General features: G+C 43.5%; 1 protein-coding gene across 3 annotated transcripts; it reads left to right on the forward strand.

The window, feature by feature from the left end:
* Window positions 1-139: 139 nt before the first annotated feature.
* On the forward strand, window positions 140-12,839 carry LOC120729929 (cingulin-like protein 1). Of its 3 annotated transcripts, none has more exons than XM_040025929.1 (19): window positions 140-267; window positions 1,646-2,514; window positions 2,588-2,682; window positions 4,056-4,161; window positions 4,264-4,359; window positions 4,459-4,607; window positions 5,475-5,616; window positions 5,703-5,915; window positions 6,017-6,223; window positions 6,306-6,410; window positions 6,543-6,695; window positions 6,900-7,070; window positions 7,290-7,442; window positions 9,650-9,739; window positions 10,882-10,965; window positions 11,593-11,717; window positions 11,977-12,085; window positions 12,188-12,351; window positions 12,433-12,839. In XM_040025929.1, the coding sequence occupies exons 1-19, from the start codon at window positions 192-194 to the stop codon at window positions 12,509-12,511; spliced, it is 3,186 nt and encodes a 1,061-aa protein (XP_039881863.1). In that variant the 5' UTR covers window positions 140-191; the 3' UTR covers window positions 12,512-12,839. The 3 variants fall into 3 exon arrangements, with proteins under 3 accessions (XP_039881863.1, XP_039881864.1, XP_039881865.1); XM_040025930.1 differs by lacking the exon at window positions 140-267 and adding an exon at window positions 279-429 and having other exon boundaries at window positions 1,633-2,514; XM_040025931.1 differs by lacking the exon at window positions 140-267 and adding an exon at window positions 279-429.
* The last annotated feature ends 18 nt before the right edge of the window (window positions 12,840-12,857 follow it).

Genomic DNA, 12,857 nt, shown 5'->3' on the forward strand with positions numbered 1-12,857 from the left:
TGAATCAGAAATAACTAAACGTACTTTAGAGCTGCAGAACTACTAATACAATTACATGTAGGGAATTCTTCTTCGTATCATTATTATAGATTTATGTATAAGCCTACCTCAAAGCGAGCACTAGGCAGCAGCAGCAGCAGTCATATGATGTTTCTGTGTGACAGTGAACGCCTCTCTGAGCGGGGCTGATCATGTCTGGGCGGGTGGAGGCTGGACAGTCCGATCGGACAGAGGAGGAGGAGGACAAGTCAGCGCTCACACAATACGGTAAGTTTGAGATTAAGAACAAAACCTGCTCTAAATAACGCTAACGACCTTAATCCTTCAAAGATACCCCATCTGCGGTGATCAGCAGCGCGTTTAAAGATGTTACTCCAACTTTTTACTACACCTTTTCATTAAGTCGCGGTCTTTTTACAACAGAAGCAGGTAGAGTTCCTGTATCATTTTTAAAGTAGCGAAGTAAAGTTTATCCGGATAAAGTGTGTGAGTGACAGATACTGTAGTATCCAAGGACAAATGAGTTCATGTTAAGTACCTAGAATGACAAAGTAAGAACGACCCAATGAAACGTTAGAAGCTCTTATTACGCATGAACATGGCAGGTTGTAGAAAACCCACCAATGGGACAATTTGCTGTCTTTTTTTTTTTTTTACCAAGTCATTTAACTTTTACTTAACATCAGCTGAGCAGTCGATTTAAGGGGAATTGAAGGGGGCTGGTCAATTTAAACTAATAGGACAAAGCAGCGGAGTGCTGTTTTTTCTACAACCTGGCAACCAAAAGTAGTTTATGACTGATAGGTGATTGGTGAAAGTTACCGTTTAGTTAGTCTAAGTTCAAACATCGCAATGAACTGAGGCTGGACTGGCTGAAAAATGAACATTTTTAATGTGTTTCTCTCTTTTTTTCTGATTTTGTGGTGCTTATAAATGCCTTAAAACTATTATTATTATCATGATTATTTTCCATAACATTGATAGGTAACTAAATCAGCACATTTTGGAATAGTTAAAGGAAAAGATATGCACAATAAAGCCATGTAGAGTGAAATAAAATATATATATATTATTGCCTACAATATATTGGGGTCACAAATGACCTCACCGCGTCACTTCTGTAAAAGTGTTGGTCATTCGAGGGTTATTTGGAGTGGCAGCATGCTAAGGATGGGGCTCGTAGGAAGACACCATACTGTCTTCTATTGTGTTTGTGTGTTACAGCCTCACAGTAGTGTGTTTGTTGACAAACATTTTCCTCGAGTGTCATACGACGGAGCGGATGACGACACCTCTCCACCTCAGCCAGTTGTAGTCGTCATGCAGTTGGCTCAGCTCGGGCTGTACAATAGTACGCTGTCATTAGCACACAGAAAGAGCTGTTTTCATTGCACAGCAATATCAGGCACTCACCAGCATCCATTTATTGTGTCTTTATATGCAGCTGTTGTGTGAGGAGCTCCTTCGATGTCTGTCCTTACGTTCCCTCTTAAGCTCCAACCCTGCTCCAGTGTTTTGTAAACAGATGATAAGGCCTGACCAACCTGAAGCATCGGTTTTCAATTCACTCTCCCGTGCAGTCTCCCTCTTGGTGTCATTTTTAACATACCTGTCTGTGCGTGTTACCACCAGTTTATCTCCAGAGGGGTTGGGATGGAGTCTCACAGGCCGAGCGGTTCTCCAGACATCAGGACACAGAGGGGCTACATGCTGGAGCACAGTCACAGGGGCAGCCAGGACAACTCGTTTGGAGTGAGGATTCAGGTTCAAGGGATTAAAGGTCAACCCTATGTGGTTCTGAACAGTTCAAGCCAGGACAGCAACAGGGACGTTTCTGTCATCACTCACCAGGCAGGGTACAACCCGGGTATGGCGCGAAGGTCCATGGATGACAGACAGCTATCACCTGAGCCACAGAAGATGGTTAACTCCCCCGTGTTTAATTATCAGAAACGCCCAGAGATCATGAGATCCTACAGCCCTGAAAATAATAAACTGAGCCCGGGGTTTCCTTCACAAACAGCCTCAAACAAACCGACTACCAACATGACCAAACCCAGGATCCCTCTGCCTGCTGAGGGCCCAGGAGAAGACCCTGCTGAGTTGACCCAGAACAAGGCGCCTCCATCTGGTGGACAAATTTCTCCAAGGTCCCCAAACTTAGTGGAGACCGACTCCATCATTTCTGTAGGGAAACTAATAAGCCAGTTTAACAGCAACCAACGGAGGGGAAGAGGCCCGAGGAACAGGCTGAACCTCGAGGAGTGTCGTCGGTCACGCAGCGTGGACAGCAGTCGAACCTCTGAATCCTCCTCGCCCTCCCCTTCAGCTAGCAGGAACTCGTCTCTGAAGGGCGGGATGTACCCTCCTGGATCGGCCAGGGCTCGACTCCTCAGTGGAGAAGTCAACTTAAAGCCACCAAGCAACAAAGATACGACCGCCAAAGGGCTTCACAGAGCAGAGAAAGCATCAAGCGGTGACCGGGCTGATGAATCTGATGAAAGAGATGCACAGGTACAGGCTTTTGTTTTAGGGCAAAGTTGTCATTTGAAAGATCAGATTTATTTGCCGTATGTTCCCTAATCAGGTCACTCCCGATCTTCTGAAAGGACAGCAAGAGCTCTCAGTAGATCCAGCCGAAGACACGACGAAACAAATGCTGTTCACTTACCTGAAGGCTGGGTAAGTCCCCCCAAGCTTTCGGCACTTTACTTTAAAGGGGCAAACAGACGTTTTAGGAACTATAGAGCATATATTTGATTTCTTGCAAATGGGTTGAATTACAGTGTTTGCCTATATCTTAAATAAGAGACTCCAACAGGAAAGGCAGCTTGATTTGTATTGTTAGCGTTTAAGCACACACTGTAAACTTGGAGGAGCAGCGAGCAAGGCTTTGTGCAAACAGTTACAAAGAACAGTGACCGGCACCTCTAAAGTTCAGCGTTTTCAATTTTGTTTGTTTAAAGTGCACAAAAGCAAAAGTTTAGAAATGTCAGATGACAGTGTTCTGGATTACTTTATAGGCTGTCACATTATTAGCTCTCTGAAGTCTAGCAAACAGGATATGACCTGTTGTGAGATTTAGACCCTTTTTAAAATAAATTATTAGCAATAACAAAGGAATTTTACTGAAATAAAAGTATAATATAGTTTCCCCTTTTTTCTTTTTCCTTAAAAAACAATTTAATTGACTTGGTCTCATTCTATATTTCCCCCCCTGCTCATCCACACCTCACCTGCAATGCCCCACATACTTCCTTACCAGTATATCAGACTCAAAATAGAGGAGTTGCGCACTAATGTGAACACGTGCGGGGAGATGTTTGTGCTTTACAGACGATCTGGCAACATGGTTAACATTGCACAAACAGTGCATGCAATACTTATAAATCATAAACTCTGAAGGATGTAGACTTTATCTATACATTTTCCATGAGAAACAGCTTGTTTGAGCTTGAGATCAGATAAGCAAGTGGTCCGGGTGATGGGGGCAGTTGTCTAGGCTCCATCTAAAATATGTAATATCTTCCATAACGGCTCTGCTGTTACTCTAAACTATCTTAATAAACAAGTTTAGTTTCCTGTTTTCAACCTAATTTCCAATAAAAAACCAATCGAACAAAAACAAATTATATTTGTTGTGTATAACATTGTCTCATTTTTCATAATAGTATATTCAGTACTCCCTGTTGGTCTAGTGGTGAGTGTGTGGTTGAGATCAGGCAGTGCAGTCTGATACGGGGAGCTGCTCCAGATGTGTGTTCTCAAGTCAGGAATGTAGAGCACGACCATGTTTTTACTGATAAAATATCTGCTGCACTTGGAAAGTTTGAAACATCTACCAGTGCCTGTTTGGTGCAATTTATTTACAAAAAAATGCTGAATTATGTGTTGTACCCCTAAGAGAGGTCAAGTGAACAATGTTTTATTTCTGCATACCAAAGCTACTTGACATCACGCTCAGAGGAGGTCCTGCCCTGCCGCAACCAGATCAAGTTTCATCTTTTCATCGGTGTTGTTACTGTGTTTGCTAAATATTTTTTCTTGCTGCCCAGAACGACTGATGACGACTCCACCACCCATAGAAAGGTCCACCTGCTCTTTCGGAGGATCAACAAGCTCAAATGGAGAACTGCTGCCAATGTGGAGCAGGAGGAGAAAGTCAGTGTTGGCATGAGATGTTCGTCAGGGCAGCTCACTCTCCAATGTGATTTATTGTGTTTGTCTGAAACTGCTTATATTATTGCAATGTTTTGCTTTTAGGACTACGAAGAGGCGATAAAGCTCCTGCGGGAGAAACAGGCAGAGCTGGAGAAAGAAGTGTCGGAACTGAGGCAAAGACTAGACGCTGAGATGAAGGTGTAGTGTAGCCCCATCCTGCTGAGTCACCTCCAAACAGCTCACTTCCTCTTCCTGTGACTGACAATGTCCCTGTCTGTTGTTGTTCTTTTCCTGCAGAATGAAATGACTTTAGCCAAAGCCTGTGAGAAGGCGAGGACAGAGAAGAAGAAACTTCAGGAAGAGCTGATAAAAAGCCAAGCTGAGCTCAGCCAACTCAGGGACAAGCTGGGAGAAGTTGAGGCAGAACTTCAGTTTACCAAAGAGGAGTAAGGCTGTGACCTTCAGGTCATTCACCAAAGCTTTAAAGTAAAGCTCTGCCTAGTGATTCAGTTTAATTTGGTTTTAATTATTTAGTGCCAAATCACAACAAATGCCTTAGTGCACTTTATATTGTAAGGTGAAGACACAATAATCAGTCAGCCCCCTAATAGCAAGCGCTTGGCAACAGTGGGAAGGAAGAACACCCCTTTAAAAGGAAGAAACCTCCCGCAGAACCAGGCTCAGGGCGGGGCAGCCATCTGACACTAAAGTCAAACTAGACTCACCAAGCCTGAATGTGTCATGTTTCTGCAGTTTAGGTGAAGCACTCCATATACAAACCGACTGTTGGGATTTAAATGGTCAGGTCCAAGTCCAAGTGCTACTGGTCATGAAAGAGCCCAGCACGTACATTTTAAAATAAAAATGATACTGCACAGCCTGCTGATCTGGAGGATTTGTTGCTTTTTGACGGAACTAGTACTGCTGCCATATTACAAAGTGCTTTTGATCTTCTAAACTAAGCAAAAAGACAAATTAGTATTTTTCCCACTGGAAAAAAACTCAACAACATTATTTTAATGAAATCCTGAGATACAGAACTTTAACTCAATGCTGTTTTTCAGGGTCTTCGTGTAAGCCTCTGCTCATGCTCTCTGGTCACTCGAGTGCACTCTGATGTATGATTGGATGAAGGGCATTGAACTGAAAGTAGTTAGTTGAATACACTTTTGGTTTAGTGGTAGTTTGTTTCAAAAGTGAAGATTCCTGTTTTTCAGTCTATTCCAGTTAAGCAGCTTTTTGCAGCATTTAAGGAGAATAAGCGAGCTCCTGTCTTTGATATGAAATATGAATCTGTTCTCGTATGTTGCCAGGGTGGCTCAAATGAAGGCTGAGAAAGAGAGAGCTAAAGCAGAGATGCAGGACCTTCAGCAGCAGCTCTCAGAGATGCACGACGAGCTGGACCGAGCAAAGAAAGCAGAGGTGATAAATGAAGAGAAAGAAGTCCTTCTGCAGGTAAATGAAAGCCCACGAGCCAAAATATAGCAGATGTAAAGCAGCTTTTTCCCTTAAATATATATTTGTGATGGTGAATTTGACAGGATTTATCCCAGCTGCATGCAGAGTTTCAGGAGATGCTACAGGTGAAGGAAGAGCAGGAGGACTTGCTGCATCGCAGAGAGAGGGAGCTCAGTGCCCTGAAGGGAGCACTTAAAGAGGAGGTGGAGACTCAGGATATATACACCTCTGCTCTGAAGGAGGAGCACGAACAGGAGCTTCAGAAGCTGCTCGGGCACTTGGAGCTGGTTAAAGAGGTACCAGGAAACATACCTCCATTTGCTCTGATCTATCACACCCCTGTGTCACGTCATATTTCAATGTTGATCTCACACTTTGCTTTCGCCCTGTCTCTCAGAGCAATGCTCTGCTCTGCCAGAAGAAGCTCGAGGCGGAGGAGGAGAGCGGTGCAGCTAAGGTGCAACTGAAGGAGCTGAGCCAGGAGAGAGATCAGCTGAGAGGGAAGGTGCAAGAGCTTAACAACAAGTTGGAGCAGCTGAATCAGGTGATCCAGGAGTACAAAACCACAGAAAGACAGTTGGAGCAGAGATCAAAGCAGCTTGAGGTGAGGAAAAGGGTGCAAATGTAGGGAGATAAATGTCAAATTTTCAGTTTGTTCAGTTCTCTTTTGCTTCATGCCGTTTCAGAGGGAAAAGCAACAGGTTGAGGAAATGCTGGACGATGTGAGGAGGAATGAAGAAGAGATGTGTCAGTCTAACAAGTCGCTGCTCACTCGCTTGGAAGACGTGCAGGTATCAAGGAAATAAGGTTGAGCGGGAGAAAAATGGAGCACACTTCCTCATGTCTACTATATCATATTATTTCATGAGCATCATAGCTATGCTCTTGAAATGAATTCTTTACTCTGGGTTTTCTTCTGACAGGGTAAACTAGCCAAATTGAACCATGAGCACAGAGACCTGAAAGAGAAGCTCAGGGAGGAGAAGAAGCAAGTGGAGGAGCTGTGGAAGACAAAAACTGAGCTGGAAGATGAGAGAAGGCTGCAGGACAGGGCCATGGAGCAACTGCAGAGGAAGGTGAGAGGGGGACATAAACTATTCTTTTAAGGCCTTCCAAAGAAATTCTATGTGTTCTTGGAGCCAATTGAGGCCTGAAAGTCTGCTATCTTAACCCTGAAGCCATGAGATTACCAGAAACAGCTGTTAAGTCTCGTGCTTGCATAACTTCTTTCATCTCCTATGTCTCGCTTATCTGAGCTCTTTGTTTATCTGCACGGGTAGATGAATGGCATCATAGAGGAGTGCGAGGCGTCCACAGATGTGCTTCAGAACCAGGTCGATGAGGCCAAAGAAAAGAGTCAGAGGGACTTGGCCGAGCTGCGGAGACAGCTGCAGGAAAAGGGAGCAGAGCTGGAGAAATCCAGACAGGCAGCCAAAAAACTGCAGGAAGAGGTGTGGTGCTCACCGTCTCCCTGATTCATCAGCATGAATTAGTCTTAGTCACCAAAAGAAAGATAAGAGTATGAGAACATGCACGTTTTGTATGATTTTGAATAAAAGTGGTCAGACTCTACGGATTATGTGTTGTCTGTAGAAGTGTCTGCTTTACTGCTCAGCACCGGACATTGCGTGTTGCTTTGTGTTTAACCTTTGAGCTGTTTTCTTGTTCAGCTGTTTCCTCTGGAGGAGGATCTGCGGAGGTGTCGCAGGGAGCAGCAGGAGGCCCAGCTGAGGGGCCGGCAGCTGGAGCAGAAGGTGGAGGAGCTGGAGGAGAGGAATGTTGCCGCGATGGATGAGCGAGAGCGCCAGGTCAAACTCATGGAGGTAAAAACATCTCTGGACCGCTTGTCAAACTCAAAATTCAGCGGTGCAAGAAGGTTGTGTGTTCAAATGCTCCATCAGGCTTTTCGGTGTGGAGTTTGCATGTTCTCTGGTTTTCCAAAGGCATGCATTTTTAGGGGCCAGGTTAACTGGTGAATTTGAATAGTTTTCTGTCTCTCTGTGTTAGTCCTGTGATAGACTGTTAACGGTGTACCCCGCCTCTCACCCCATGGTGGCTGAGATAGGCTCCAGCACCTCCTGTGTCATTTTATTGGATAAGCAAAAACATATGGATGGATTGATGGTTTACCTTCTGAAACAACATAATTACATTCGGATGGTAACAGAAACAAAATATCCTGTTCCCACCCCCTTTTTTTTTTTATTTTACTCCAAGTGAACACAAGACTGTTGGTAACACTTTGGCTACTTCCACACTAATGCGCTTTCGTTTGAAAACGCATCGTTTTCTCTCCGTTTTGGCCTCCCGTCTACAAGGCGTTTTGAAAACGCTCTCGAAAATGAATAAATTTGAAGACGGTGCTTTCGCGTCGCAGTGTGGACAGCGAAAACTGAGACCTTGGAAAACAATGACGCATTTTAGTCATGTGATGCAGTCATGTGACCAATTAAACAAAGATAGCGGAGGGCAGCAGTTGTTTTGTTTGCTCTCAATTTCGACAGCCCTATTAAAGATTAATATCAGTTTGTACATGTTTCAGATAGCTTTTCTTCAAATTTGTTAATTCTCACTCGCTTTTGCAACTTTGTACTTTTGTGTTACTCACAGCAACAACTCCACCTCATCGTTAATCCATTTAAAAACTTGACCTTTCAAAGAGCCGGAAAGTAAATAAGTGGCAGACAGAAATCAGCCAGGCCGAATCGTCTTGCGTTTCACGCATGCGCAGTACTGGAACGTAAGTGTTTTCGGCCGTTTCAATGTGGACGCACAACTCTATCCGGGCTAGTGTGGACGTAGCCTTTATTTCACCTTAGTTAATATACTTATTTGTTAAAAATATTTTACATTAAACATTGTAACAAATTGAGCTTAATTGTATCTCCAAACTAGCCAAGGAGTGGAAGTCCTTTTAGTTAGCTGTTATCATCCCTAATAGAATTTCATATAGTGACAGTATTTAAGTTGTTTTAGTCTGGGTACTGTTCTGCTGCCGTGCAAGCCACTTTGCAACCCACCTACTGCCCACCCCCTCCTTTTCCTGTTATTTCTAACTCATTCAGTGGGCTGCCTGCTGTTATTTATGTCTGCAGTGTTCTTTACTGTTCTTGCTGTTGCACACCAGAGTTTCCAGATATGAGGGGAAAGGTGCTGAGGTTCCCAGGGCAGAATTAGAGAAAAAAAATGACTGCAGATGGAAAAACAATCCTGTAATCACTTAAGTGTCTGTCTTACAGTGTCTGCTCATTTACCTACATCCCTATGGGTGCAGAAAGGGAAAGGTTAAAATGAAGCATTGTTAAACTGTCTTTTCCAGGTGCTCGTCTCTTGTTTATACAGACCTGGAGCGAGACTTTTTACTAAAATTTGTGTGGCTGCATTAATAAAACCAAGTAATACAAAAGTATCTCAGAGTTCACTGTAGATCTAATCCTCCAGTTGAAGCTTAAAGATGAAAATCTACCCACATGGTTAGATGGCAACAGTAATATTCCCAGCTATAACACGTGTAAGAGCGCGCAGTCACACACGTAATGTTTACCTGTTCCTCTGTGTGTATTTGCACTGTCACCTGTACCTGCTCTGGGTGAGGAGAAGTTCACTGGAAACAGCGCCTCGCAGCTCAGCCCTGTTTGTCTTGCCGATGCAAAAACATTACACAGTGATACCGGCGTGTGCACTGTTGACACTTTGTATCAACCGAGGAAGAGCGTATTTACTGTTGAAAGTTATCAGACCTGTCCGAGCGTTCTCAGAAACCTTCTTCTACCTACCCCCACCCCCACACACACATCCACTGCTAACGCAAGCAGAGTTTAACATAATAGCAAAGCGTTTTTTTTGTGCATTTTTCCTGAAGGCTTCCTTGTATAATGTTACCCAATACCCTCGTCTAATCTGAGTCAGCTTTCTAACCGCATTCTCCAGAGATAAATATCTCATGTCCCCTGTGCTTCCAGCGTAATGCAATTTAAATGAAGTCGATGATGGTTTGAAGCATCTTTTCATTCATTTCCTCTCCTCTCAGGAGCGCATCAGCCACCTGGAAGAAGACCTTTGTGATGAGCGCGGCAGTGCTGACCGCTTGATGGAGCGATTAGACAAAACCAAGGAGCAGGCAGGTTTACTCCCTTGTTGTCTTTGCTGGTTTTTTTGGGTGTGTTTTTTTTCCAGATGAAGCTCACATTTTGCATTTTTCTAATGCTCATAAATTTCCCTCCACAAAAACAACAACCTACCAGTGATAGATTTATTGCCTGTCTCAATTTTGGACCCTCAGCTCTGTTTTGATCATAAACAGATGTTGAGCTGAGAGCTCAGATTTCTCTGCAAACACCCAAAGCTGCTGATGTTTCTGAGCTGCGCGTAAAACAAGTTTGTTTTGTTGTTTCGTCTGGTCATTAATCATGCTTCTTCACCGCTTCCTCATCTTCAGTGTGCTTTTAATGCTGGCCTACGTTTAGGGGAGCAAAGTGGTACACAGTAGGTGACACAAAATGCTCTTTTGGGTAAACTACTAAGCCCCCCCCCCCCACTCCCCGCTCCCCCAAAAAACAGCTAACTATTGTGAGCAAGTATTCACACTCCCTCCTCTGGGCCTCTGGATGTTATTAGTGAGGAGAGCCTTTAGATCTGATGTGTCCGCTCAGACCGGACTGAATTTCCTCTGTTTTTATGGAAACCTTTTATTTAAGCTGAAAGTTTGTAATAACACATGGTCTTGTTTGCAGTCAGTATTGAAGAGAATGCATGTGAACGGAAAGCAAGTTGTGAGGTTTAGTGTTAAAGGAGAACCCTTGTGCACATTTCTACTGCCTTATATTCCTTTTAAATCAATGTTTCTTGCATTATTCAAATGTGACCCTGCAATTTATACTTTGTCCTCCTCTCTTTAAGCGAACTTTCCTCTGATTGGCTGCCCATCACAAACAAAACGTTTGAACGGTAGCAGGTAGATGCGTCTGTCCTCACAGCCTCCGGGCAACTCTGTGCATCTGAGATGCCTTTGTGTCTCTAAGCAAGAATATCAATTTCTTTGACGTCACATTGAACCAACAGGGAAAAACACACCTCAAACTGAGTGTTTAGAGAAAATAAGTAAAAGTCTACTTTCAGGGGGAAAACATATGAAGTACAAGCTCAGCAAATAATAAATTAGTAGTTCAGTGTCCATATGTCCCAGCTGTATTTCTTATGTGCGATGTTATGCAGTACATGTATAATGGATAATAAAAACTATGTTTCTCTCTGCATTAACAGATGGATCAGATGCGGAATGAACTGATGCAGGAGAGATCTGCCCGGCAGGATCTGGAGTGCGATAAGATAAGCCTGGAGAGGCAGGTAATTATCCCTAACCCCCAACACCAGACAGCTAAACAGAGCGAAATCATTTCTGGAGAAAAAAAAATCTTAAGGTGGAGTCAATGTGATGCAAGAGACTGCTGCTGAAAAATGAGGGTTAAGATCCAAGTTAGATACTCAGCTCTTTTAAGCTTTTGCTTTTAAATAATAACCAAAATCAAGTGAAATACTCATGTAAATGCATGTGGAATAAAATCAGCATGGCGTTCAAATTGTAAGATTCATGTTCAATATCAGCATTGATGTTAATGGTGTTAATGGAAACCTGCTCAAAGGTGCCCTGCAGAGTTTTTTTTTTAATTTCTTGTAAAGATACAAAAAGGTTCAGCTTACTCTCAGCATTGCTCACCAAACTGTATTGCTTACATGCTTGAGGGTTAACAACTGTGCAAAGTTTTGCAAAGCTTGTTTTTTCCTACTTTGTTTAATAGACCATTGCCTCCCCCCTTTGGATCCGTGGAATAACAACCTCAAGCTCTTACATTCTTGTGCAAGAAGCAAACAAAACTGAGACCACCCTGAGAAACGACTGCTTCATGTTGCTATTACAGATTTTTTTTTTTTTTAAAAAAAAGCTAAAATTCTTCATCGTATTCTCTCTGGCAGAATAAGGACCTTAAAAGCAGAGTGGCTCATCTGGAAGGTTCACAGAAGAGCAACCAGGACTCACTCGTCTCCAAGCTCAACATCCGCATCCAGGAGCTGGAGGAGAGGTTGCAAGGAGAAGAGAAGTGAGCAAACACACAGCAAAAAGTGACCTTACTTTAACAACTTCTCATCAGTTTTAGACATTAATATGGATTAAGGCTGTATGGATCAGTGCAACTACAGAAACTCAGATTCTTGGTCCTGGCTCTCTGTGATTGGTGGACCCATTTATCACTTGGTTGTAAGAAAAAACATCTCTGGTCTGCACACTAGGAGTGTGTTAAGTTACACAAAGCTGGAGGAGAAAACAGGCACATGATCCCTTGTTGCTTTTGCTCTCAGGGAAAACAACAACTTACAACAAGTGAACCGCAGGCTGGAGCGCAAGCTGAAGGAGATGAAAATGCAGGGAGACGAAGAGCGCCTCAACCTGCAGAGCCAGACGGACCAGGTCGACACATCTTTAACCACGAATAAAACCTTGTTACGATGTTCTCTTCAGCAGGCGACTCGACTCATGATTCTTTATCTCGTTTTTCCCCGAACTCTGCAGCTGACTCAGAGGCTAAAGACGGCGAAGAGGCAGATGGACGAGGCGGAGGAGGAGATCGAGCGTCTGGAACACGCTAAAAAGAAGTTGCAGAGAGAGCTGGATGAGCAGATGGAGGCCAACGAGCAGCTTCACAGCCAGCTGAGTGCAGTGCGGAATGAGATGAGGTGACCGATCGCTCTCTGCCTTTAACATGCCGCTGCACTAAATCATGTCATCACCATCATTTAATGTTTTTGCTTCAACAGGCGGAAGAAGAAGGCCACTCCCCTCACTAAGGTCGCAGAGGACGATGTGAACGACTTGGACGACCTGGGATCTGACTGACCCGCGCTTAAAAAGAATTCAATCTGGAATTTAATGTCACTGTGAACATTTCACAATTGAGTAAAATGTCATTAACAACTCAGGTGTGACTTCCACCTTGAGCTGCATGGCACCTTGCCAATGCTGACCTCTTGTGGCGATATTTATGACTGCATTATCAGACCAACTTGATTATTCTTAATCTCTAATTTATTCTGTTGGTGTATTAATGAATATGACGTGGCGCGCACGTTCTTAAGCTAATAACTAAATGCACTAAAATGCTTTTTTCAACATTCACCAGTGTATATACGCCTCCAGACACTGAAATAAATACAGCTGTGTGACATTTCTGTCAGTCTGAGAC

The sequence above is a fragment of the Simochromis diagramma genome, unplaced genomic scaffold (assembly GCF_900408965.1).
Source record: "Simochromis diagramma unplaced genomic scaffold, fSimDia1.1 OVJJ01000293.1, whole genome shotgun sequence".
In the NCBI taxonomy this organism is placed as follows: domain Eukaryota; kingdom Metazoa; phylum Chordata; class Actinopteri; order Cichliformes; family Cichlidae; genus Simochromis; species Simochromis diagramma.